Source organism: Oncorhynchus clarkii, chromosome 9 (assembly GCF_045791955.1).
Source record: "Oncorhynchus clarkii lewisi isolate Uvic-CL-2024 chromosome 9, UVic_Ocla_1.0, whole genome shotgun sequence".
Taxonomy (NCBI): Eukaryota; Metazoa; Chordata; class Actinopteri; order Salmoniformes; family Salmonidae; genus Oncorhynchus; species Oncorhynchus clarkii.
In genome coordinates, this window is record NC_092155.1 from 2,274,057 (window position 1) to 2,301,242 (window position 27,186).

The 27,186-nt window shown below is 41.7% G+C and overlaps 1 protein-coding gene across 1 annotated transcript in view; it reads left to right on the forward strand.

Annotated features, from left to right (window-relative positions):
- LOC139417004 (uncharacterized) overlaps window positions 1-24,697 on the forward strand; it is a 49,234-nt gene extending 24,537 nt beyond the window's left edge. The window contains exons 3-14 of the mRNA XM_071166237.1: window positions 1,782-2,066; window positions 2,250-2,357; window positions 8,695-8,721; window positions 14,717-14,956; window positions 15,644-15,679; window positions 17,502-17,534; window positions 18,376-18,396; window positions 18,482-18,502; window positions 18,583-18,615; window positions 23,150-23,170; window positions 23,253-23,327; window positions 23,448-24,697. Coding sequence (XP_071022338.1) covers window positions 1,782-2,066; window positions 2,250-2,357; window positions 8,695-8,721; window positions 14,717-14,956; window positions 15,644-15,679; window positions 17,502-17,534; window positions 18,376-18,396; window positions 18,482-18,502; window positions 18,583-18,615; window positions 23,150-23,170; window positions 23,253-23,327; window positions 23,448-24,697 — 2,150 coding nt within the window. The remainder of the gene's footprint in view (window positions 1-1,781; window positions 2,067-2,249; window positions 2,358-8,694; window positions 8,722-14,716; window positions 14,957-15,643; window positions 15,680-17,501; window positions 17,535-18,375; window positions 18,397-18,481; window positions 18,503-18,582; window positions 18,616-23,149; window positions 23,171-23,252; window positions 23,328-23,447) is intronic.
- Window positions 24,698-27,186: the final 2,489 nt, after the last annotated feature.

A 27,186-nucleotide genomic window follows, 5' to 3' on the forward strand; every position in this document is an offset into this window, starting at 1 on the left:
TAATGTTGCTGGACCCCAGGAAGAGTAGCTGCTGCCTTGGCAGGAACTAATGGGGACCCATGATAAACCCCAGGAAGAGTAGCTGCTGCCTTTGCAGGAACTAATGGGGACCCATAATAAACCCCAGGAAGAGTAGCTGCTGCCTTGGCAGGAACTAATGGGGATCCATAATAAACCCCAGGAAGAGTAGCTGCTGCCTTGGCAGGAACTAATGGGGATCCATAATAAACCACAGGAAGAGTAGCTGCTGCCTTGGCAGGAACTAATGGGGATCCATAATAAACCCCAGGAAGAGTAGCTGCTGCCTTGGCAGGAACTAATGGGGATCCATAATAAATACAAATGCAAACTACAAATCTTGTATCTGTGTAGGTGTTGTATCTCAGCCAGTGATCTCTGGTTTATCTTGTATCTGTGTAGGTGTTGTATCTCAGCCAGTGTTCTCTGTTTTATCTTGCCTAGTGGTTAGAGCGTTGGACTAGTAACCGGAAGGTTGCGAGTTCAAACCCCCGAGCTGACAAGGTACAAATCTGTCGTTCTGCCCCTGAACAGGCAGTTAACCCACTGTTCCCAGGCCGTCATTGAAAATAAGAATTTGTTCTTAACTGACTTGCCTGGTTAAATAAAGGTAAAATAAAATAAAAAAAATCTTGTATCTGTAGGTGTTGTATCTCAGCCAGTGATCTCTGTTTTATCTTGTATCTGTATCTCAGCCAGTGATCTCTGTTTTATCTTGTATCTGTGTAGGTGCTGTATCTCAACCAGTGATGTCTGTTTTATCTTGTATCTGTGTAGGTGCTGTATCTCAGCCAGTGATCTCTGTTTTATCTTGTATCTGTATCTCAGCCAGTGATCTCTGTTTTATATTGTATCTGTATCTCAGCCAGTGATCTCTGTTTTATATTGTATCTGTATCTCAGCCAGTGATCTCTGTTTTATATTGTATCTGTAGGTGCTGTATCTCAGCCAGTGATCTCTGTTTTATATTGTATCTGTATCTCAGCCAGTGATCTCTGTTTTATCTTGTATCTGTGTAGGTGTTGTATCTCAGCCAGTGATCTCTGTTTTATATTGTATCTGTATCTCAGCCAGTGATCTCTGTTTTATATTGTATCTGTAGGTGCTGTATCTCAGCCAGTGATCTCTGTTTTATCTTGTATCTGTGTAGGTGCTGTATCTCAGCCAGTGATCTCTGTTTTATCTTGTATCTGTGTAGGTGCTGTATCTCAACCAGTGATGTCTGTTTTATCTTGTATCTGTGTAGGTGCTGTATCTCAGCCAGTGATCTCTGTTTTATCTTGTATCTGTATCTCAGCCAGTGATCTCTGTTTTATATTGTATCTGTATCTCAGCCAGTGATCTCTGTTTTATATTGTATCTGTATCTCAGCCAGTGATCTCTGTTTTATATTGTATCTGTAGGTGCTGTATCTCAGCCAGTGATCTCTGTTTTATATTGTATCTGTATCTCAGCCAGTGATCTCTGTTTTATCTTGTATCTGTGTAGGTGTTGTATCTCAGCCAGTGATCTCTGTTTTATATTGTATCTGTATCTCAGCCAGTGATCTCTGTTTTATATTGTATCTGTAGGTGCTGTATCTCAGCCAGTGATCTCTGTTTTATCTTGTATCTGTGTAGGTGCTGTATCTCAGCCAGTGATCTCTGTTTTATCTTGTATCTGTGTAGGTGCTGTATCTCAACCAGTGATGTCTGTTTTATCTTGTATCTGTGTAGGTGCTGTATCTCAACCAGTGATGTCTGTTTTATCTTGTATCTGTGTAGGTACTATATCTCAGCCAGTGATCTCTATTGTTGGAACTAAAGACTGGGGGGTGGTCCTGAAGTGTGAGTCTGGAGGCTGGTTTCTTGAACCTGAGATGGAGTGGCTGGACAGTTCTGGAACCATCCTCCCTGCTGATGGACCTCCAGAGAGACACAAAGACTCAGAGGGCCGCTACGCTGTGAGACGACATGTCACCGTGAACCAGACTGACACCAACAGGTTCACCTGTAGAGTTCACCTGCAGGAGATCAACCACCTGAAGGAGACAGAGATTCATGTCCCAGGTGAGGTCTTCATTGGTTAACCCAAATACCTGAGACCTCTTGTTAGTTAGACTAGTTAGTGGAGGACGGTTTCCTAGGGGATGACCTTATTGGTCTGTTCAGTAGTATGTATAAATGATGCTTTACTTCCTGTACAGTATATATGTAGTGTTGTAATGGTTTGACATGGCTTCTCTGTTTCAGATGACGTGTTTCCTCAATCACAAGTAGGGTTGATTATTGGTCTAATAGCAGCAGCTGTTGTAGTTCTCACAGCTTCAGCTGGTGTCTACATGTGGAGAAAACATACAGGTGAGTTTAACCTTGATGTCTGACTGGTCCTTGATGTCTCATCATTAAACAATTACATTTTTAAAATATATTTTTAGACATTTAAAAACATTTCTAAACCTGTTTTTGTCAATGTTTGGTATTGATTGATGGGGAAAAATACAATTTCATCCATTTTAGAGTAACGTAACAATGTGGAAAAAGACAATGAACCATATACTGTCCATTAGACTCTATTCATTTATACCAGGTTACCTTCAGACCAGTCCTGTATTAGATCAGGATATAACTAGGAATGACCCATATACTGTCCATTAGACTCTATTCATTTATACCAGGTTACCTTCAGACCAGTCCTGTATTAGATCAGGATATAACTAGGAATGACCCATATACTGTCCATTAGACTCTATTCATTTATACCAGGTTACCTTCAGACCAGTCCTGTATTAGATCAGGATATAACTAGGAATGACCCATATACTGTCCATTAGACTCTATTCATTTATACCAGGTTACCTTCAGACCAGTCCTGTATTAGATCAGGATATAACTAGGAATGACCCATATACTGTCCATTAGACTCTATTCATTTATACCAGGTTACCTTCAGACCAGTCCTGTATTAGATCAGGATATAACTAGGAATGACCCATATACTGTCCATTAGACTCTATTCATTTATACCAGGTTACCTTCAGACCAGTCCTGTATTAGATCAGGATATAACTAGGAATGACCCATATACTGTCCATTAGACTCTATTCATTTATACCAGGTTACCTTCAGACCAGTCCTGTATTAGATCAGTATATAACTAGGAATGACCCATATACTGTCCATTAGACTCTATTCATTTATACCAGGTTACCTTCAGACCAGTCCTGTATTAGATCAGGATATAACTAGGAATGACCCATATACTGTCCATTAGACTCTATTCATTTATACCAGGTTACCTTCAGACCAGTCCTGTATTAGATCAGGATATAACTAGGAATGACCCATATACTGTCCATTAGACTCTATTCATTTATACCAGGTTACCTTCAGACCAGTCCTGTATTAGATCAGGATATAACTAGGAATGACCCATATACTGTCCATTAGACTCTATTCATTTATACCAGGTTACCTTCAGACCAGTCCTGTATTAGATCAGGATATAACTAGGAATGACCCATATACTGTCCATTAGACTCTATTCATTTATACCAGGTTACCTTCAGACCAGTCCTGTATTAGATCAGGATATGACTAGGAATGACCCATATACTGTCCATTAGACTCTATTCATTTATACCAGGTTACCTTCAGACCAGTCCTGTATTAGATCAGGATATAACTAGGAATGACCCATATACTGTCCATTAGACTCTATTCATTTATACCAGGTTACCTTCAGACCAGTCCTGTATTAGATCAGGATATAACTAGGAATGACCCATATACTGTCCATTAGACTCTATTCATTTATACCAGGTTACCTTCAGACCAGTCCTGTATTAGATCAGGATATAACTAGGAATGACCCATATACTGTCCATTAGACTCTATTCATTTATACCAGGTTACCTTCAGACCAGTCCTGTATTAGATCAGGATATAACTAGGAATGACCCATATACTCTCCATTAGACTCTATTCATTTATACCAGGTTACCTTCAGACCAGTCCTGTATTAGATCAGGATATAACTAGGAATGACCCATATACTGTCCATTAGACTCTATTCATTTATACCAGGTTACCTTCAGACCAGTCCTGTATTAGATCAGGATATAACTAGGAATGACCCATATACTGTCCATTAGACTCTATTCATTTATACCAGGTTACCTTCAGACCAGTCCTGTATTAGATCAGGATATAACTAGGAATGACCCATATACTGTCCATTAGACTCTATTCATTTATACCAGGTTACCTTCAGACCAGTCCTGTATTAGATCAGGATATAACTAGGAATGACCCATATACTGTCCATTAGACTCTATTCATTTATACCAGGTTACCTTCAGACCAGTCCTGTATTAGATCAGGATATAACTAGGAATGACCCATATACTGTCCATTAGACTCTATTCATTTATACCAGGTTACCTTCAGACCAGTCCTGTATTAGATCAGGATATAACTAGGAATGACCCATATACTGTCCATTAGACTCTATTCATTTATACCAGGTTACCTTCAGACCAGTCCTGTATTAGATCAGGATATAACTAGGAATGACCCATATACTGTCCATTAGACTCTATTCATTTATACCAGGTTACCTTCAGACCAGTCCTGTATTAGATCAGGATATGACTAGGAATGACCCATATACTGTCCATTAGACTCTATTCATTTATACCAGGTTACCTTCAGACCAGTCCTGTATTAGATCAGGATATGACTAGGAATGACCCATATACTGTCCATTAGACTCTATTCATTTATACCAGGTTACCTTCAGACCAGTCCTGTATTAGATCAGGATATAACTAGGAATGACCCATATACTGTCCATTAGACTCTATTCATTTATACCAGGTTACCTTCAGACCAGTCCTGTATTAGATCAGGATATAACTAGGAATGACCCATATACTGTCCATTAGACTCTATTCATTTATACCAGGTTACCTTCAGACCAGTCCTGTATTAGATCAGGATATAACTAGGAATGACCCATATACTGTCCATTAGACTCTATTCATTTATACCAGGTTACCTTCAGACCAGTCCTGTATTAGATCAGGATATAACTAGGAATGACCCATATACTGTCCATTAGACTCTATTCATTTATACCAGGTTACCTTCAGACCAGTCCTGTATTAGATCAGGATATAACTAGGAATGACCCATATACTGTCCATTAGACTCTATTCATTTATACCAGGTTACCTTCAGACCAGTCCTGTATTAGATCAGGATATAACTAGGAATGACCCATATACTGTCCATTAGACTCTATTCATTTATACCAGGTTACCTTCAGACCAGTCCTGTATTAGATCAGGATATAACTAGGAATGACCCATATACTGTCCATTAGACTCTATTCATTTATACCAGGTTACCTTCAGACCAGTCCTGTATTAGATCAGGATATAACTAGGAATGACCCATATACTGTCCATTAGACTCTATTCATTTATACCAGGTTACCTTCAGACCAGTCCTGTATTAGATCAGGATATAACTAGGAATGACCCATATACTGTCCATTAGACTCTATTCATTTATACCAGGTTACCTTCAGACCAGTCCTGTATTAGATCAGGATATAACTAGGAATGACCCATATACTGTCCATTAGACTCTATTCATTTATACCAGGTTACCTTCAGACCAGTCCTGTATTAGATCAGGATATAACTAGGAATGACCCATATACTGTCCATTAGACTCTATTCATTTATACCAGGTTACCTTCAGACCAGTCCTGTATTAGATCAGGATATAACTAGGAATGACCCATATACTGTCCATTAGACTCTATTCATTTATACCAGGTTACCTTCAGACCAGTCCTGTATTAGATCAGGATATAACTAGGAATGACCCATATACTGTCCATTAGACTCTATTCATTTATACCAGGTTACCTTCAGACCAGTCCTGTATTAGATCAGGATATAACTAGGAATGACCCATATACTGTCCATTAGACTCTATTCATTTATACCAGGTTACCTTCAGACCAGTCCTGTATTAGATCAGGATATAACTAGGAATGACCCATATACTGTCCATTAGACTCTATTCATTTATACCAGGTTACCTTCAGACCAGTCCTGTATTAGATCAGGATATAACTAGGAATGACCCATATACTGTCCATTAGACTCTATTCATTTATACCAGGTTACCTTCTGACCAGTCCTGTATTAGATCAGGATATAACTAGGAATGACCCATATACTGTCCATTAGACTCTATTCATTTATACCAGGTTACCTTCAGACCAGTCCTGTATTAGATCAGGATATAACTAGGAATGACCCATATACTGTCCATTAGACTCTATTCATTTATACCAGGTTACCTTCAGACCAGTCCTGTATTAGATCAGGATATAACTAGGAATGACCCATATACTGTCCATTAGACTCTATTCATTTATACCAGGTTACCTTCAGACCAGTCCTGTATTAGATCAGGATATAACTAGGAATGACCCATATACTGTCCATTAGACTCTATTCATTTATACCAGGTTACCTTCAGACCAGTCCTGTATTAGATCAGGATATGACTAGGAATGACCCATATACTGTCCATTAGACTCTATTCATTTATACCAGGTTACCTTCAGACCAGTCCTGTATTAGATCAGGATATGACTAGGAATGACCCATATACTGTCCATTAGACTCTATTCATTTATACCAGGTTACCTTCAGACCAGTCCTGTATTAGATCAGGATATAACTAGGAATGACCCATATACTGTCCATTAGACTCTATTCATTTATACCAGGTTACTTTCAGACCAGTCCTGCATTAGATCAGGATATAACTAGGAATGACCCATATACTGTCCATTAGACTCTATTCATTTATACCAGGTTACCTTCAGACCAGTCCTGTATTAGATCAGGATATAACTAGGAATGACCCATATACTGTCCATTAGACTCTATTCATTTATACCAGGTTACCTTCAGACCAGTCCTGTATTAGATCAGGATATAACTAGGAATGACCCATATACTGTCCATTTGACTCTATTCATTTATACCAGGTTACCTTCAGACCAGTCCTGTATTAGATCAGGATATAACTAGGAATGACCCATATACTGTCCATTAGACTATATTAATTTATACCAGGTCACCTTCTATAACACTGATGGGTCAACTGTTAATCACAGACCTCATGGTTTATTACTATAATACTGATGGGTCAACTGTTAATCACAGACCTCATGGTTTATTACTAGAATACTGATGGGTCAACTGTTAATCACAGACCTCATGGTTTATTACTATAATACTGATGGGTCAACTGTTAATCACATACCTCATGGTTTATTACTATAATACTGATGGGTCAACTGTTAATCACAGACCTCTTGGTTTATTACTATAATACTGATGGGTCAACTGTTAATCACAGACCTCGTGGTTTATTACTATAATACTGATGGGTCAACTGTTAATCACAGACCTCATGGTTTATTACTATAATACTGATGGGTCAACTGTTAATCACAGACCTCATGGTTTAATACTATAATACTGATGGGTCAACTGTTAATCACAGACCTCATGGTTTATTACTATAATACTGATGGGTCAACTGTTAATCACAGACCTCATGGTTTATTACTATAATACTGATGGGTCAACTGTTAATCACAGACCTCATGGTTTATTACTATAATACTGATGGGTCAACTGTTAATCACAGACCTCATGGTTTATTACTATAACACTGATGGGTCAACTGTTAATCACAGACCTCATGGTTTATTACTATAATACTGATGGGTCAACTGTTAATCACAGACCTCGTGGTTTATTACTATAATACTGATGGGTCAATTGTTAATCACAGACCTCATGGTTTATTACTATAATACTGATGGGTCAACTGTTAATCACAGACCTCATGGTTTATTACTATAATACTGATGGGTCAACTGTTAATCACAGACCTCATGGTTTATTACTATAGTACTGATGGGTCAACTGTTAATCACAGACCTCATGGTTTATTACTATAATACTGATGGGTCAACTGTTAATCACAGACCTCATGGTTTATTACTAGAATACTGATGGGTCAACTGTTAATCACAGACCTCGTGGTTTATTACTATAATACTGATGGGTCAACTGTTAATCACAGACCTCATGGTTTATTACTATAATACTGATGGGTCAACTGTTAATCACAGACCTCGTGGTTTATTACTATAATACTGATGGGTCAACTGTTAATCACAGACCTCATGGTTTATTACTATAATACTGATGGGTCAACTGTTAATCACAGACCTCATGGTTTATTACTATAATACTGATGGGTCAACTGTTAATCACAGACCTCATGGTTTATTACTATAATACTGATGGGTCAACTGTTAATCACAGACCTCATGGTTTATTACTATAATACTGATGGGTCAACTGTTAATCACAGACCTCATGGTTTATTACTATAGTACTGATGGGTCAACTGTTAATCACAGACCTCATGGTTTATTACTATAACACTGATGGGTCAACTGTTTCTCACAGACCTCATGGTTTTAATGGTTATACTGTATATTAATTTGTGTTTTAAAATACTTTGTGTTTAAGCTTTTTAATTATTATTATTGTAATGCTTTTATACATTTGTTTTCTTTTGTCTACAGAGTGTAGAAAACTACTGGAGGAACAAGGTAAGTTGTCTGTTGTCTTGTTAGAGTTTCACTGGGTAGAGAGGAACCAGGCTCTGAGGGGTGGCCAGTCCTCTACTGGCTCTACTGGGTAGACCAGAGGAACCAGGCTCTGAGGGGTGACCAGTCCTCTACTGGCTGTACTGGGTAGACCAGAGGAACCAGGCTCTGAAGGGCGACCAGTCCTCTACTGGCTGTACTGGGTAGAGAGGAACCAGGCTCTGAGGGGTGACAAGTCCTCTACTGGCTGTACTGGCTAGACCAGAGGAACCAGGCTCTGAGGGGTGACCAGTCCTCTACTGGCTCTACTGGGTAGAGAGGAACCAGGCTCTGAGGGGTAACCAGTCCTCTACTGTCTGTACTGGGTAGACCAGAGGAACCAGGCTCTGAGGGGTGACCAGTCCTCTACTGGGTAGACCAGAGGAACCAGGCTCTGAGAGGTGACCAGTCCTTTACTGGCTGTACTGGGTAGACCAGAGGAACCAGGCTCTGAGGGGTGACCAGTCCTCTACTGGCTCTACTGGGTAGAGAGGAACCAGGCTCTGAGGGGTGACCAGTCCTCTACTGGCTGTACTGGGTAGAGAGGAACCAGGCTCTGAGGGGTGACCAGTCCTCTACTGGCTGTACTGGGTAGACCAGAGGAACCAGGCTCTGAGGGGTGACCAGTCCTCTACTGGCTGTACTGGGTAGACCAGAGGAGCCAGGCTCTTAGGGGTGGCCAGTCCTCTACTGGCTGTATACCTTATATATATATATCTCAACATATGTAAATAACATATGTAAATATTTGTATGAACATAACAAGATTCAACAACTGAGACATAAACTGAACAAGTTCCACAGACGAACAGAAATGGAATAATGAACAAAGGGGCGTTCAAAATCAAACGAATTAGCATAACGGAGCGGACAGAAACGTTTCATGAAAATCGCAAAATAAATAATAAATATATTCAAACAAGCTTAGCCTTTTTTTAACAACACTGTCATCTCAGATTTTCAAAATATGCGTTACAGCCAACGCTAGACAAGCATTTGTGTAAGTTTATTATGGCATAATGCTATGCTAGGCTCTGCTGGCAGCAGGCAACATTTTCACGAAAATAAGAAAAGCAACCAAATTAAATCATTGACCTTTGAAGAACTTCGGATGCTTTCACTCAGGAGACTCCCAGTTAGATAGAAAATGTTCATTTTTTCCAAAAATATTAGTTTTGTAGGCGAAATAGCTCCCGTTTGTTCATCATGCTTGGCTGAGAAATCGACCGGAAAATGCAACCATTACAACGCCGAACTTTTTTCAAAATTAACTCCATAATATCGACAGAAACACGGCAAACGTTGTTTAGGATCCATCCTCAAGGTGTTTTTAACATATATATTCGATAATATATCCGTCGAGGCAATGGGTTTCTCATAAGAAGCGATTGGAAAAATGGCTACCTCAGTACTTTACACAAGATTTTCTGCGAGAGACACCATGTGACCACTTGCTATCTATGGTCCCTTACGGCTATTCTTCAATGGAAATGCGTAAAAAGACGTCACAATGCTGTAGACACCTTGGGGAATGCGTGAAAAACGTAAGCTTATTCGTAGCTCATTCACAGCCATATAAGGAGTCATTGGCATGAGGCGGTTTCAAAAAATGCGGCACTTCCTGGTTGGATTTTTATCTGGGTTTCGCCTGTAACATCAGTTCTGTGGCACTCACAGACAATATCTTTGCAGTTTTGGAAACGTCAGAGGGTTTTCTTTCCAAAGCTGTCAATTATATGCATAGTCGAGCATCTTTTCTTGACAAAATATCTTGTTTAAAACGGGAACGTTTTTCATCCAAAAATTAAAATATCGCCCCCTAGTCGCAAGAAGTTTGTACTGCAGTGCATCTCCTCCTCATGGACTGTACCAGTTCTTGCTGTGAGATGTTACCCCACTCTTCACCAAGGCACCCGCAAGTTCCCGGACATTTCTAGGGGGAATGGCCCTAGCCCTCCCCCTCCGATCCAACAGGTCCCAGACGTGCTCAATGGGATTGAGATCCGGGCTCTCCGCTGGCCATGGCAGAACACTGACATTCCTGTCTTGCTGGAAATCACACACAGAACGAGCAGTATGGCTGAGGGCATTGTCATGCTGGAGGGTCATGTCAGGATGAGCCTGCAGGAAGGGTACCACGAGGGAGGAGGATGTCTTCCCTGTAACGCACAGCGTTGAGATTGCCTACAATGACAACAAGCTCAGTCCATCACCCCTGTTGAGACAAAACCATGACTTGTCAGTGAAGAGCACTTTTTGCCAGTCCTGTCTGGTCCAGCGTTGGTGGGTTTGTGCTCATAGGCGACATTGTTGCAGGTGATGTCTGGTGAGGACCTGCCTACAGGCCTACAAGCCCTCAGTCCAGCCTCTCTGTCTATTGCGGACAGTCTGAGCACTGATGGAGGGATTGTGCGTTCCTGGTGTAACTCGGGCAGTTGTTGTTGCCATCCTGTACCTGTCCCACAGGTGTGATGTTTGGATGTACCGATCCTGTGCTGGTGTTGTTACACGTGGTCTGCCACTGCGAGGACAATCAGCTGTCCGTCCTGTATCCCTGTAGTGCTGTCTTAGGCGTCTCACAGTACGGACATTGCAATTTATTGCCCTGGCCACATCTGCAGTCCTCATGCCTTCTTGCAACATGTCTAAGGCACGTTCACGCAGATGAGCAGGGACCCCGGGCATCTTTCTTTTGGTGTTTTTCAGAGTCAGTAGAAAGGTCTCTTTAGTGTCCTAAGTTTTCATAACTGTGACCTTAATTGCCTACTGTCTGTAAGCTGTTAGTGTCTTACCGACCGTTCCTCAGGTGCATATTCATTAATTGTTTATGGTTCATTGAACAATGCATGAGAAACAGTGTTTAAACCCTTTACAATGAAGATCTGTGTTAGGTATGAACAGGTATGGGTTAGGGATGAGCAGGTATGGGTTAGGGGTGAACAGGTATGGGTTAGGGAGGGATGAACAGGTATGGGTTAGGGATGAACAGGTATGGGTTAGGGATGAACAGTTATGGGTTAGGGATGAGCAGGTATGGGTTAGGGGTGAACAGGTATGGGTTAGGGGTGAACAGGTATGGGTTAGGTATGAACAGGTATGGGTTAGGGAGGGATGAACAGGTATGGGTTAGGGAGGGATGAACAGGTATGGGTTAGGGGTGAACAGGTATGGGTTAGGGAGGGATGAACAGTTATGGGTTAGGGATGAACAGTTATGGGTTAGGGATGAACAGTTATGGGTTAGGGATGAGCAGGTATGGGTTAGGGGTGAACAGGTATGGGTTAGGGGTGAACAGGTATGGGTTAGGTATGAACAGGTATGGGTTAGGGAGGGATGAACAGGTATGGGTTAGGGAGGGATGAACAGGTATGGGTTAGGGGTGAACAGGTATGGGTTACGGAGGGATGAACAGGTATGGGTTAGGGAGGGATGAACAGGTATGGGTTAGGGAGGGATGAACAGGTATGGGTTAGGGGTGAACAGGTATGGGTTAGGGAGGGATGAACAGGTATGGGTTAGGGATGGATGAACAGGTATGGGTTAGGGATGAACAGGTATGGGTTAGGGGTGAACAGGTATGGGTTAGGGAGGGATGAACAGGTATGGGTTAGGGAGGAATGAACAGGTATGGGTTAGGGAGGGATGAACCGGTATGGGTTAGGGGTGAACGGGTATGGGTTAGGGAGGGATGAACAGGTATGGGTTAGGTGTGAACAGGTATGGGTTAGGGAGGGGTGAACAGGTATGGGTTAGGAAAGGATGAGCAGGTATGGGTTAGGGAGGGATGAACAGGTATGGGTTAGGGATGAACAGGTATGGGTTAGGGAGGGATGAACAGGTATGGTTTAGGGGTGAACAGGTATGGGTTAGGGAGGGATGAACAGGTATGGGTTACGGATGAACAGGTATGTGTTAGGGGTGAACAGGTATGGGTTAGAGAGGGATGAACAGGTATGGGTTAGGGAGGGATGAACAGGTATGGGTTACGGAGGGATGAACAGGTATGGGTTAGGGAGGGATGAACAGGTATGGGTTAGGGAGGGATGAACAGGTATGGGTTAGGGGTGAACAGGTATGGGTTAGGGAGGGATGAACAGGTATGGGTTAGGGAGGGATGAACAGGTATGGGTTAGGGATGAACAGGTATGGGTTAGGGATGAACAGGTATGGGTTAGGGTGCAATGAACAGGTATGGGTTAGGGGTTAACAGGTATGGGTTAAGGAGGGATGTACAGGTATGGGTTAGAGAGGGATGTACAGGTATGGGTTAGGGAGGGATGAACAGGTATGGGTTAGGGAGGGATGAACAGGTATGGGTTAGGGAGGGATTAACAGGTATGGGTTAGGGAGGGATTAACAGGTATGGGTTAGGGAGGGATGAACAGGTATGGGTTAGGGAGGGATGCACAGGTATTGGTTAGGGGGGGATGAACAAGTATGGGTTAGGGAGGGATGAACAGGTATGGGTTAGGGAGGGATGAACAGGTATGGGTTAGGGAGGGATGAACAGGTATGGGTTAGGGAGGGATGAACAGGTATGGGTTAGAGAGGGATGAACAGGTATGGGTTAGAGAGGGATGAACAGGTGTAGGTTAGGGATGAATAGGTATGGGTTAGGGATGAACAGGTATGGGTTAGGGGTGAACAGGTATGGGTTAGGGAGTGATGAACAGGTATGGGTTAGGGAGTGATGAACAGGTATGGGTTAGGGAGGGATGAACAGGTATGGGTTAGGGGTGAACAGGTATGGGTTAGGGAGGGATGAACAGGTATGGGTTACGGAGGGATGAACAGATATGGGTTAGGGAGGGATGAACAGGTATGGGCTAGGGAGGGATGAACAGGTATGGGTTAGGGGTGAACAGGTATGGGTTAGGGAGGGATGAACAGGTATGGGTTAGGGAGGGATGAACAGGTATGGGTTAGGGGTGAACAGGTATGGGTTAGGGAGGGATGAACAGGTATGGGTTAGGGGTGAACAGGTATGGGTTAGGGAGGGATGAACAGGTATGGGTTAGGCGTGAACAGGTATGGGTTAGGGAGGGATGAACAGGTATGGGTTAGGGAGGGATGAACAGGTATGGGTTAGGGAGGGATGAACAGGTATGGGTTAGGGATGAACAGGTATGGGTTAGGGGTGAACAGGTATGGGTTAGGGATGAACAGGTATCGGTTAGGGATGAACAGACAAGTCCCAAATCCCTGTGATTCGCATAAACATGACTAGTAATGTCCTCTACATCTAACCTGACTAGTAATGTCCTCTAGTTCTACAGTATATAACTCTACATCTAACCTGACTAGTAATGTCCTCTTGTTCTACAGTATATAACTCTACATCTGACCTGACTAGTAATGTCCTCTACATCTAACCTGACTAGTAATGTCCTCTTGTTCTACAGTATATAACTCTACATCTAACCTGACTAGTAATGTCCTCTAGTTCTACAGTATATAACTCTACATCTAACCTGACTAGTAATGTCCTCTTGTTCTACAGTATATAACTCTATATCTAACCTGACTAGTAATGTCCTCTACATCTAACCTGACTAGTAATGTCCTCTTGTTCTACAGTATATAACTCTACATCTAACCTGACTAGTAATGTCCTCTTGTTCTACAGTATATAACTCTACATCTGACCTGACTAGTAATGTCCTCTACATCTAACCTGACTAGTAATGTCCTCTTGTTCTACAGTATATAACTCTACATCTAACCTGACTAGTAATGTCCTCTAGTTCTACAGTATATAACTCTACATCTAACCTGACTAGTAATGTCCTCTTGTTCTACAGTATATAACTCTACATCTAACCTGACTAGTAATGTCCTCTACATCTAACCTGACTAGTAATGTCCTCTACATCTAACCTGACTAGTAATGTCCTCTACATCTAACCTGACTAGTAATGTCCTCTTGTTCTACAGTATATAACTCTACATCTCTTTTCAGGTGCCATATTTGTGGACGACCATAAGGATCAAGTCATTCAGAGGGTTACCAAGGTGATGCCCATCATGTATGAGCTGTTCTATGACTTGTACTGTAACACCAGGATCAACCAGATGACCAGACAGGACCAGATGAGACAGTTGTACAAGGCCCTAGAAGAAGCAGAAGACACAAGAAAGGTGAAATCAGACTTTTACAGGATTCTACTGGATCTGGAACCTGACATTGTCAAAGACCTGGGTAAGAATCTCTCTACCTTTGGTTACATATCACTGGAATATAAACCTTATCTAGTCTATCACCTGGGTAAGAACCTCTCTACCTCTGGTTACATATCACTGGAATATAAACCTTATCTAGTCTATCACCTGGGTAAGAACCTCTCTACCTCAGTCCTCTACTGTCTGTACTGGGTAGACCAGAGGAACCAGGCTCTGAGGGGTGACCAGTCCTCTACTGGCTGTACTGGGGAGAGTGGAACCAGGCTCTGAGGGGTGACCAGTCCTCTACTGGCTGTACTGGGTAGAGAGGAACCAGGCTCTGAGGGGTGGCCAGTCCTCTACTGGCTATACTGGGTAGACCAGAGGAACCAGGCTCTGAGGGGTGGCCAGTCCTCTACTGGCTGTACTGGGTAGAGAGGAACCAGGCTCTGAGGGGTGACCAGTCCTCTACTGGCTGTACTGGGTAGACCAGAGGAACCAGGCTCTGAGGGGTGACCAGTCCTCTACTGGCTGTACTGGGTAGACCAGAGGAACCAGGCTCTGAGGGGTGACCAGTCCTCTACTGGCTGTACTGGGTAGACCAGAGGAACCAGGCTCTGAGGGGTGACCAGTCCTCTACTGACTGTATTGGGTAGAGAGGAATCAGGCTCTGAGGAGGTACCAGCAGGGTCTGATAATAACATGATGGTTCTGTTCTGTTTTTTAGGACCAGATTCAAATGAGACGGAATTCCTTGACCTTTGTAAGTGTGTGTGTGTGTTCCTGTCTGTCTGTCTATGTACCCGTCTGTCTCTCTCCGTGTTCCTGTCTGTGTGTTCCTGTATGTCTCTCTGTGTTCCTGTCTGTCTGTGTTCCTGTCTGTCTGTCTATGTTCCTGTCTGTCTGTCTTTGTCCCTGTCAGTCTATGTCTGTCTATGTTCCTGTCTCTCTGTCTATGTTCCTGTCTGTCTATGTTCCTGTCTGCCTGTCTATGTTCCTGTCTGTCTGTCTGTCTGTCTGTGTTCCTGTCTGTGTGTCTGTCTGTCTGTCTATGTTCCTGTCTGTCTGTATGTGTTCCTGTCTATGTTCCTGTCTGTCTATGTTCCTGTCAGTCTGTCTGTCTGTCTGTCTGTCTGTCTGTCTGTCTGTCTGTCTGTCTGTCTGTCTGTCTATGTCCCTGTCTGTCTGTCTATGTTCCTGTCTGTCTGTCTGTCTATGTCCCTGTCTATGTCCCTGTCTATGTTCCTGTCTATGTTCCTGTCTATGTTCCTGTCTGTCTATGTCCCTGTCTGTCTGTCTGTCAGTCTGTCTATGTTCCTGTCTGTCTATGTTCCTGTCTGTCTGTCTATGTTCCTGTCTGTCTGTCTGTCTATGTCCCTGTCTGTCTGTCAGTCTGTCTATGTTCCTGTCTGTCTGTGTTCCTGTCTGTCTGTCTGTCTATGTCCCTGTCTGTCTGTCTATATTTCTTTTTGACAAGTTGAGTCAATATATTTCTCTCCCCTAGATGAACTCAATAAAAACCTGACTGGACAGTGTCGTGGAAAATCGGTTCAAATACGACGCTTTCAAGAACTTTGTGAAATCAATAGGCTTTTAATAAAAAGGTATCGCAAGCCGGAGTGGTCCGCGGAACACACACACTTTTTCAGAGTTTCTGGCTCTGATTTATACACATACAACATGAGTCCATCCCACATGCAAATGACGTCACTTCCCTCAGTCCATCTGCCACCATTATAACCCAATTTGTGCATCCTGCTTGTTCAGCTCGATAACATCCACATCTGCTTTCCGTTAAATTATAATGGTGACAAGACCCTTGCTTTGACCTAAAGATAATATACGTCCCTCTATCCTATAGGCCTATGCTTTGACCCTGTAATTAACTCCATGTGTTCCTTTGTATGTGTGTTTTTTATCTCGGATCAGCGGACTGTGTGTCTCCTCTAGTTTTAGTGTGTCCAGCTGTCCTGGTGCCTATGTGTTGCCTTCTCTTCATGTGGTTGTCTAATATCAGCAGACTATGTGTCTACAGTTTTAGTGTTTCCAGCTGTCCCATACTCTCATGGCCTTAATCTGGCTTCCTGTCCTATACAATAGACAATGCATTTTACCAGAATGGCAAATGCACTCTATAAGTATATCTCTCTCTTGTGTTACAGTATTTATGTTCCTCCATATATGTACATCATTCTCCCAAAGTCCCTGTCTGTCTGTCTGTCTGTGTGCCTGTCTGTCTGTCTATGTCCCTGTCTGTCTATGTTCCTGTCTGTCTGTCTCTCTATCTATGTTCCTGTCTGTCTTTCTATGTTCCTGTCTGTCTATGTTCCTGTCTGTCTGTCTGTCTGTCTGTCTGTCTGTCTGTCTGTCTGTCTGTCTGTCTGTCTGTCTGTCTGTCTGTCTGTCTGTCTCTCTGTCTGTCTGTCTATGTTCCTGTCTGTCTGTATTCCTGTCTGTCTATGTTCCTGTCTGTCTATGTTCCTGTCTGTATTCCTGTCTGTCTGTCTGTCTGTCTATGTATCTTTCTGTGTTCCTGTCTGTCTGTTTTGGTGGCAAGATGAGTGAATATGTTCCCCTCCCCCCAGGTCGACTTAATAAAAACCTGTGTGTACTGCTGGGTAAGTGTCTCTGTGTTTACTACAAAAACAGTAAGTAAGTAGTGTTATCCACATGATCAACATCATCAAAGGAATTAGTCATAATACATCATGTTTTATCTACTGTCTACAGAGGAGGTCAGAATAGAGAGGATGTAGTCTGTCTTCATGTTCTAGTACCCATAATACATCATGTTTTATCTACTGTCTACAGAGGAGGTCAGAATAGAGAGGATGTAGTCTGTCTTCATGTTCTAGTACCCATAATACATCATGTTTTATCTACTGTCTACAGAGGAGGTCAGAATAGAGAGGATGTAGTCTGTCTTCATGTTCTAGTACCCATAATACATCATGTTTTATCTACTGTCTACAGAGGAGGTCAGAATAGAGAGGATGTAGTCTGTCTTCATGTTCTAGTACCCATAATACATCATGTTTTATCTACTGTCTACAGAGGAGGTCAGAATAGAGAGGATGTAGCCTGTCTTTATGTTCTAGTACCCATAATACATCATGTTTTATCTACTGTCTACAGAGGAGGTCAGAATAGAGAGGATGTAGTCTGTCTTCATGTTCTAGTACCCATAATACATCATGTTTTATCTACTGTCTACAGAGGAGGTCAGAATAGAGAGGATGTAGTCTGTCTTCATGTTCTAGTACCCATAATACATCATGTTTTATCTACTGTCTACAGAGGAGGTCAGAATAGAGAGGATGTAGTCTGTCTTCATGTTCTAGTACCCATAATACATCATGTTTTATCTACTGTCTACAGAGGAGGTCAGAATAGAGAGGATGTAGTCTGTCTTCATGTTCTAGTACCCATAATGCATCATGTTTTATCTTCTGTCTACAGACAAGGTCACAAGAGAGAGGGGTGAGTTGCACAACTGCATGTATTTCATTGATTTAAGTGGAAACACACATCTGATGTTTTTATCTTCTCTCTCTTTTGTCTACAGAGAAGGTTAGAAAACAGAGGGGTGAGTTGTGTGTCTTTCTCCAACTTCATGTTCTAGTACCCATAATACACATCTGATGTTTTTATCTTCTCCGTCTACAGATGATGCCTTAAGAGAGGTCAGAATAGAGAGGGGTGAGTTGCACAACTGATTCATTGATTTAAGTGAAGACACTTTCCTTAAAAAACATATACACTGATTAACTAGACTATATATATTACACTGATTAACTATACTATATATTAACTACACTATATATTACACTGGTTAACTACACTATATATTACACTGATTAACTACACTCTATATTACACTGGTTAACTACACTATATATTACACTGACTAACTACACTATATATTACACTGATTAACTACACTATATATTACACTGGTTAACTACACTATATATTACACTGATTAACTACACTATATATTACACTGGTTAACTACACTATATATTACACTGATTAACTACACTATATATTACACTGGTTAACTACACTATATATTACACAGGTTAACTATGCAATATATTTCACTGGTTAACTACACTATATATTAACTACACTATATATTAACTACACTATATATTACACTGGTTAACTACACTATATATTAACTACACTATATATTACACTGATTAACTACACTATATATTACACTGATTAACTACACTATATATTACACTGATTAACTACACTATATATTACACTGATTAACTACACTATACATTACACTGATTAACTACACTATATATTACACTGGTTAACTACACTATATAATAACTGCACTATATATTACACTGGTTAACTACACTATATATTACACTGATTAACTACACTATATATTACAATGGTTAACTACACTATATATTAACTACAGTATATATTACACTGGTTAACTACACTATATATTAACTACACTATATATTAACTACACTATATATTACACTGGTTAACTACACTATATATTAACTACACTATATATTAACTACACTATATATTACACTGGTTAACTACACTATATATTAACTACACTATATATTAACTACACTATATATTACACTGGTTAACTACACTATATAATAACTACACTATATATTACAATGATTAACTATACTATACATTACACGGATTAACTACACTATATATTACACGGGTTAACTACACTATATAATAACTACACTATATATTACAATGATTAACTATACTATACATTACACGGGTTAACTACACTATATATTACACTGATTAACTACACGATATATTAAACTGGTTAACAACACTGGTTAACTACACTATACACACTGCTCAAAAAAATAAAGGGAACACTTAAACAACACAATGTAACCCCAAGTCAATCACACTTCTGTGAAATCAAACTGTCCACTTAGGAAGCAACACTAATTGACAATAAATTTCACATGCTGTTGTGCCAATGGAATAGACAACAGGTGGAAATTATAGGCAATTAGCAAGACACCCCAAATAAAGGAGTGGTTCTGCAGGGGGTGACCACAGACCACTTTTCAGTTCCTATGCTTCCTGGCTGATGTTTTGGTCACTTTTGAATGCTGGCAGTGCTTTCACTCTAGTGGTAGCATGAGACGGAGTCTACAACCCACACAAGTGGCTCAGGTAGTGCAGCTCATCCAGGATGGCACATCAATGCGAGCTGTGGCAAGAAGGCTTGCTGTGTCTGTCAGCGTAGTGTCCAGAGCATGGAGGCGCTACCAGGAGACAGGCCAGTACATCAGGAGACGTGGAGGAGGCCGTAGGAGGGCAACAACCCAGCAGCAGGACTGCTACCTCCGCCTTTGTGCAAGGAGGAGCAGGAGGAGCACTGCCAGAGCCCTGCAAAATGACCTCCAGCAGGCCACATGTGCATGTGTCTGCTCAAACAGTCAGAAACAGACTCCATCAGGGTGGTATGAGGGCCCGACGTCCACAGGTGGGGGTTGTGCTTACAGCCCAACACCATGCAGGACGTTTGGCATTTGCCAGAGAACACCAAGATTTGCAAATTCGCCACTGGCGCCCTGTGCTCTTCACAGATGAAAGCAGGATCACACTGAGCACGTGACAGACGTGACAGAGTCTGGAGACGCCGTGGAGAACGTTCTGCTGCCTGCAACATCCTCCAGCATGACCGGTTTGGCGGTGGGTCAGTCATGGTGTGGGGTGGCATTTCTTTGGGGGGCCGCACAGGCCTCCATGTGCTCGCCAGAGGTAGCCTGACTGCCATTAGGTACCGAGATGAGATCATCAGACCCCTTGTGAGACCATATGCTGGTGCGGTTGGCCCTGGGTTCCTCCTAATGCAAGACAATGCTAGACCTCATGTGGTTGGAGTGTGTCAGCAGTTCCTGCAAGAGGAAGGCATTGATGCTATGGACTGGCCCGCCCGTTCCCCAGACCTGAATCCAATTGAGCACATCTGAGACATCATGTCTCGCTCCATCCACCAACAGTTGCACCACAGACTGTCCAGGAGTTGGCGGATGCTTTAGTCCAGGTCTGGGAGGAGATCCCTCAGGAGACCATCCACTACCTCATCAGGAGCATGCCCAGGCATTGTAGGGAGGTCACACAGGCACGTGGAGGCCACACACACTACTGAGCCTCATTTTGACTTGTTTTAAGGACATTACATCAAAGTTGGATCAGCTTGTAGTGTGGTTTTCCACTTTAATTTTGAGTGTGACTCCAAATCCAGACTCTATATAGTTATAGTATCTCTATGGTTATAGTCTCTCTATAGTAACTCAGCTCTATAGTTATAGTCTCTCTATAGTAACCCAGCTCTATAGTTATAGTCTCTCTATAGAAACTCAGCTCTATAGTTATAGTCTCTCTATAGTTATAGTCTCTCTATAGTAACTCAGCTCTATAGTTATCATATAACAGTCCATAGCATATCATGGGTTGATACATTTGATTTCCATTGATCATTTTTGTGTGATTTTGTTGTCAGCACTTTCAACTATGTAAAGAAAAAAGTATTTAATAAGAATATTTCATTCATTCAGATCTAGGATGTCTTAATTTTTTTGAGCAGTGTATATAGTGCCAACTGATCAAGAACTCGACTGGCCTGCACCCCATCGAACACCTTTGGGATGAATTGGAACACGAGATCGGTATGGAAGAACTGAGCCCTGACCTCAGGCCTAATCGCCCAGCATCAATCGATCAATCTAAAACCCCAAACAGCAAGCAATGCAGATGTAGAAGCACGGTGGCTAGGAAAAACTCCCTAGATAGGCAGGAACCTATGATAAAACCTAGAGAGGAACCAGGCTATGAGGGGTGATCAGTCCTCTACTGGCTGGACTGGGTAGACCAGAGGAACCAGGCTCTGAGGGGTGATCAGTCCTCTACTGGCTGTACTGGGTAGAGAGGAACCAGGCTCTGAGGGGTGACCAGTCCTCTACTGGCTGTATTGGGTAGACCAGAGGAACCAGGCTCTGAGGGGTGACCAGTCCTATACTGGCTGTACTGGGTAGACCAGAGGAACCAGGCTCTGAGGGGTGATCAGTCCTCTTCTGGCTATACTGGGTAGAGAGGAACCAGGCTCTGAGGGGTGACCAGTCCTATACTGGCTGTACTGGGTAGACCAGAGGAACCAGGCTCTGAGGGGTGACCAGTCCTCTTCTGGCTGTACTGGATGGAGATTTTAACAGAACATGGCCAAGATGCTCAAATGTTCATAGATGACCAGCAGGGTCAAATAATAATAATCACAGTGGTTGTCGAGGGTGCAACAGGTCAGCTGGCTTTTCATGGCTTTTCATAGCCGATCATTCAGAGTATCTCTACCGCTCCTGCTGTCTCTAGAGAGTTGAAACCAGCAGGTCTGGGACAGGTAGTTTAACTTTCCACCTTCTCCACTACTGTCCCGTCGATGTGGATAGCGGGGTGCACCCTCTGCTGTTACCTGAAGTCCACGATCACCTCCTTTGTTTTGTTGACGTTGAGTGTGAGGTTATTTTCCTGACACCACACTCCGAGTGCCCTCATCTTCTCCCTGTAGGCCGTCTCGTCGTTGTTGGTAATCAAGCCTACCAATGTAGTGTCGTCTGCAAACTTGATGATTGAGTTGGAAGCAAATTGTAGGTCTAGGTGATACAATCCTTGACTAGTCTCTCAAAGCACTTCATTATGAAGTGCTACGCGGCGATAGTAATTTAGCTCAGTTACCTTAGCTTTCTTGGGAACAGGAACAATGGTGGCCCTCTTGAAGCATGTGTGAACAGCAGACTGGGATAGGGATTGATTGAATATGTCCGTAAACACACCAGCCAGCTGGTCTGCGCATGCTCTGAGGGCGCGGCTGGGGATGCCGTCTGGGCCTGCAGCCTTGCGAGGGTTAACACGGAGAGAGAGAGAGAGAGAGAGAGAGAGCTAGCCCTCACTAATGCTTTTGTGGCTGAATGGAAGCAAGTCCCCACAGCAATGTTCCAACATCTAGTGGAAAGCCCTCCCAGAAGAGTGGAGGCTGCTATAGCACCAAAGGGGGACCAACGCCATATTAATGCCCATGATTCTGGAATGAGATGTTCAATGAGCAGGTGTCCACATACTTTTGGTCATGTAGTGTATACATCTCATCATTCAATGATTATTTAATTATCACTATCTCACTATCTTTGTTTTATTTTTACACCAGATGGACTCAAAGAAGAACTGAGTAAGTTGTTTGTCTGTCTGCATTGTCATGTTAAGGTTTACTCACCAACATGTGTGTTCTGACTATCTGTTCTTGTCCTCAGGGAAAGCTAAAGAGACCATCCAATCCCTCTCCACCTCTCCAGGAGGTCAACGGGAAACACAGAATCCTTCCCAAAGTAATCGCAGTCTTTATGATTCTAATGTTTCTACAATTACTGGTCAGTTTATTATATATATCTATCTGTCTCTCTGTCTGGTCAGTTTATTCTGATGTTGTTCCTTTCTCTCTTTAATAGAGTCTGAGAGGATAGAAGGGATGGAGTCTTTACCTGGGAGGAAGTCTGTTCCTGAGAAGGAGATGGAGTCTTTACCTGGTTCAGGGAGGAAGTCTGTTCCTGAGATGGAGATGGAGTCTTTACCTGGTTCAGGGAGGAAGTCTGTTCCTGAGAAGGAGATGGAGACTTTACCTGGTTCAGGGAGGAAGTCTGTTCCTGAGAGGGAGATGGAGTCTTTACCTGGTTCAGGGAGGAAGTCTGTTCCTGAGAAGGAGATGGAGTCTTTACCTGGTTCAGGGAGGAAGTCTGTTCCTGAGAAGGAGATGGAGTCTTTACCTGGTTCAGGGAGGAAGTGTGCTCCTGGTTCAGGGAGGAAGTCTGCTCCTGAGATGGAGTCTTTACCTGGTTCAGGGAGGAAGTCTGTTCCTGAGAAGGAGATGGAGTCTTTACCTGGTTCAGGGAGGAAGTCTGCTCCTGGTTCAGGGAGGAAGTCTGCTCCTGGTTCAGGGAGGAAGTCTGCTCCTGAGATGGAGTCTTTACCTAGTTCAGGGAGGAAGTCTGTTCCTGAGAAGGAGATGGAGTCTTTACCTGGTTCAGGGAGGAAGTCTGTTCCTGAGAAGGAGATGGAGTCTTTACCTGGTTCAGGGAGGAAGTCTGCTCCTGGTTCAGGGAGGAAGTCTGCTCCTGGTTCAGGGAGGAAGTCTGCTCCTGAGATGGAGATGGAGTCTTTACCTGGTTCAGGGAGGAAGTCAGCTCCTGGTTCAGGGAGGAAGTCTGTTCCTGAGAAGGAGATGGAGTCTTTACCTGGTTCAGGGAGGAAGTCTGTTCCTGAGATGGAGATGGAGTCTTTACCTGGTTCAGGGAGGAAGTCTGCTCCTGAGATGGAGATGGAGTCTTTACCTGGTTCAGGGAGGAAGTCTGCTCCTGGTTCAGGGAGGAATTCTGCTCCTGGTTCAGGGAGGAAGTCTGCTCCTGGTTCAGGGAGGAAGTCTGCTCCTGAGATGGAGTCTTTACCTGGTTCAGGGAGGAAGTCTGTTCCTGAGAGGGAGATGGAGTCTTTACCTGGTTCAGGGAGGAAGTCTGCTCCTGAGATGGAGTCTTTACCTGGTTCAGGGAGGAAGTCTGTTCCTGAGATGGAGATGGAGTCTTTACCTGGTTCAGGGTCTTTACCTGAGAAGAAACCTTTACTGGGTCCTCGACCACAGAATGATAATCTGGATGAGCTGGAGAGGGGAGGAAGAGTTACTATAGACAATAACTATATGCTATAGGGTTACTATAGAGAGACTATAACTATAGAGCTGAGTTACTATAGAGAGACTATAACTATAGAGAGACTATAACTATATGCTATAGGGTTACTATAGAGAGACTATAACTATATGCTATAGGGTTACTATAGAGACTATAACTATAGAGATACTATAACTATAGAGCTGAGTTACTATAGAGAGACTATAACTATATAGAGACTACAACTATAGAGCTGAGTTACTATAGAGAGACTATAACTAAAGGGCTGGGTTACTATAGAGAGACTATAACTATATGCTATAAGGTTATTATAGAGAGACTATAACTATATAGAGACTATAACTATAGAGAGACTACAACTATAGAGCTGAGTTACTATAGAGAGACTATAACTATAGAGCTGGGTTACTATAGAGAGACTATAACTATAGAGCTGAGTTACTATAGAGAGACTATAACTATAGAGAGACTATAACTATAGAGCTGAGTTTCTATAGAGAGACGATAACTATAGAGCTGGGTTACTATAGAGAGACTATAACTATAGAGCTGAGTTACTATAGAGAGACTAAAACTATAGAGAGACTATAACCATAGAGATACTATAACTATATAGAGACTATAACTATAGAGCTGAGTTACTATAGAGAGACTATAACTATAGAGCTGAGTTACTATAGAGAGGCTACAACTATAGAGAGACTATAACTATAGAGAGACTACAACTATAGAGCTGAGTTACTATAGAGAGACTATAACTATAGAGCTGAGTTACTATAGAGAGACTATAACTATAACTATAGAGCTGAGTTACTATAGAGAGACTATAACTATATAGAGACTATAACTATATAGAGACTATAACTATATAGAGACTATAACTATATAGAGACTATAACTATAGAGAGACTATAACTATAGAGCTGTGTTACTGTAGAGAGACTATAACTATAGAGAGACTATAACTATAGAGAGACTACAACTATAGAGCTGAGTTACTATAGAGAGACTATAACTATAGAGCTGAGTTACTATAGAGAGACTATAACTATAACTATAGAGCTGAGTTACTATAGAGAGACTATAACTGTATAGAGACTATAACTATAGAGAGACTACAACTATAGATCTGAGTTACTATAGAGAGACTATAACTATAGAGCTGAGTTACTATAGAGATACTAACTATAGAGCTGAGTTACTATAGAGAGACTATAACTATAGAGCTGAGTTACTATAGAGAGACTATAACTAAAGAGCTGGGTTACTATAGAGAGACTATAACTATAGAGAGACTATAACTATAGAGCTGAGTTACTATAGAGAGACTATAAATATAGAGAGACTATAACTATAGAGCTGAGTTACTATAGAGAGACTATAACTATAGAGAGACTATAACTATAGAGCTGAGTTACTATAGAGAGACTATAACTATAGAGAGACTATAACTATAGAGCTGAGTTTCTATAGAGAGACGATAACTATAGAGCTGGGTTACTATAGAGAGACTATAACTATAGAGCTGAGTTACTATAGAGAGACTATAACTATAGAGAGACTATAACTATAGAGATACTATATACTCTATAACTCTATAACTATATACTCTATAACTATATAGAGACTATAACTATAGAGAGACTATAACTATAGAGCTGTGTTACTGTAGAGAGACTATAACTATAGAGAGACTATAACTATAGAGCTGAGTTACTATAGAGAGACTATAACTATAGAGCTGAGTTACTATAGAGAGGCTATAACTATATAGAGACTATAACTATATAGAGACTATAACTATAGAGAGACTATAACTATAGAGCTGTGTTACTGTAGAGAGACTATAACTATAGAGAGACTATAACTATAGAGCTGAGTTACTATAGAGAGACTATAACTATAGAGCTGAGTTACTATAGAGAGGCTATAACTATAGAGAGACTATAACTATAGAGCTGAGTTACTATAGAGACTATAACTATAGAGAGACTATAACTATAGAACTGAGTTACTATAGAGAGACTATAACTATAGAGAGACTATAACTATAGAGCTGAGTTACTATAGAGAGACTATAACTATAGAGAGACTATAACTATAGAGCTGAGTTTCTATAGAGAGACGATAACTATAGAGCTGGGTTACTATAGAGAGACTATAACTATAGAGCTGAGTTACTATAGAGAGACTATAACTATAGAGAGACTATAACTATAGAGATACTATATACTCTATAACTCTATAACTATATACTCTATAACTATATAGAGACTATAACTATAGAGAGACTATAACTATAGAGCTGTGTTACTGTAGAGAGACTATAACTATAGAGAGACTATAACTATAGAGCTGAGTTACTATAGAGAGACTATAACTATAGAGCTGAGTTACTATAGAGAGGCTATAACTATATAGAGACTATAACTATATAGAGACTATAACTATAGAGAGACTATAACTATAGAGCTGTGTTACTGTAGAGAGACTATAACTATAGAGA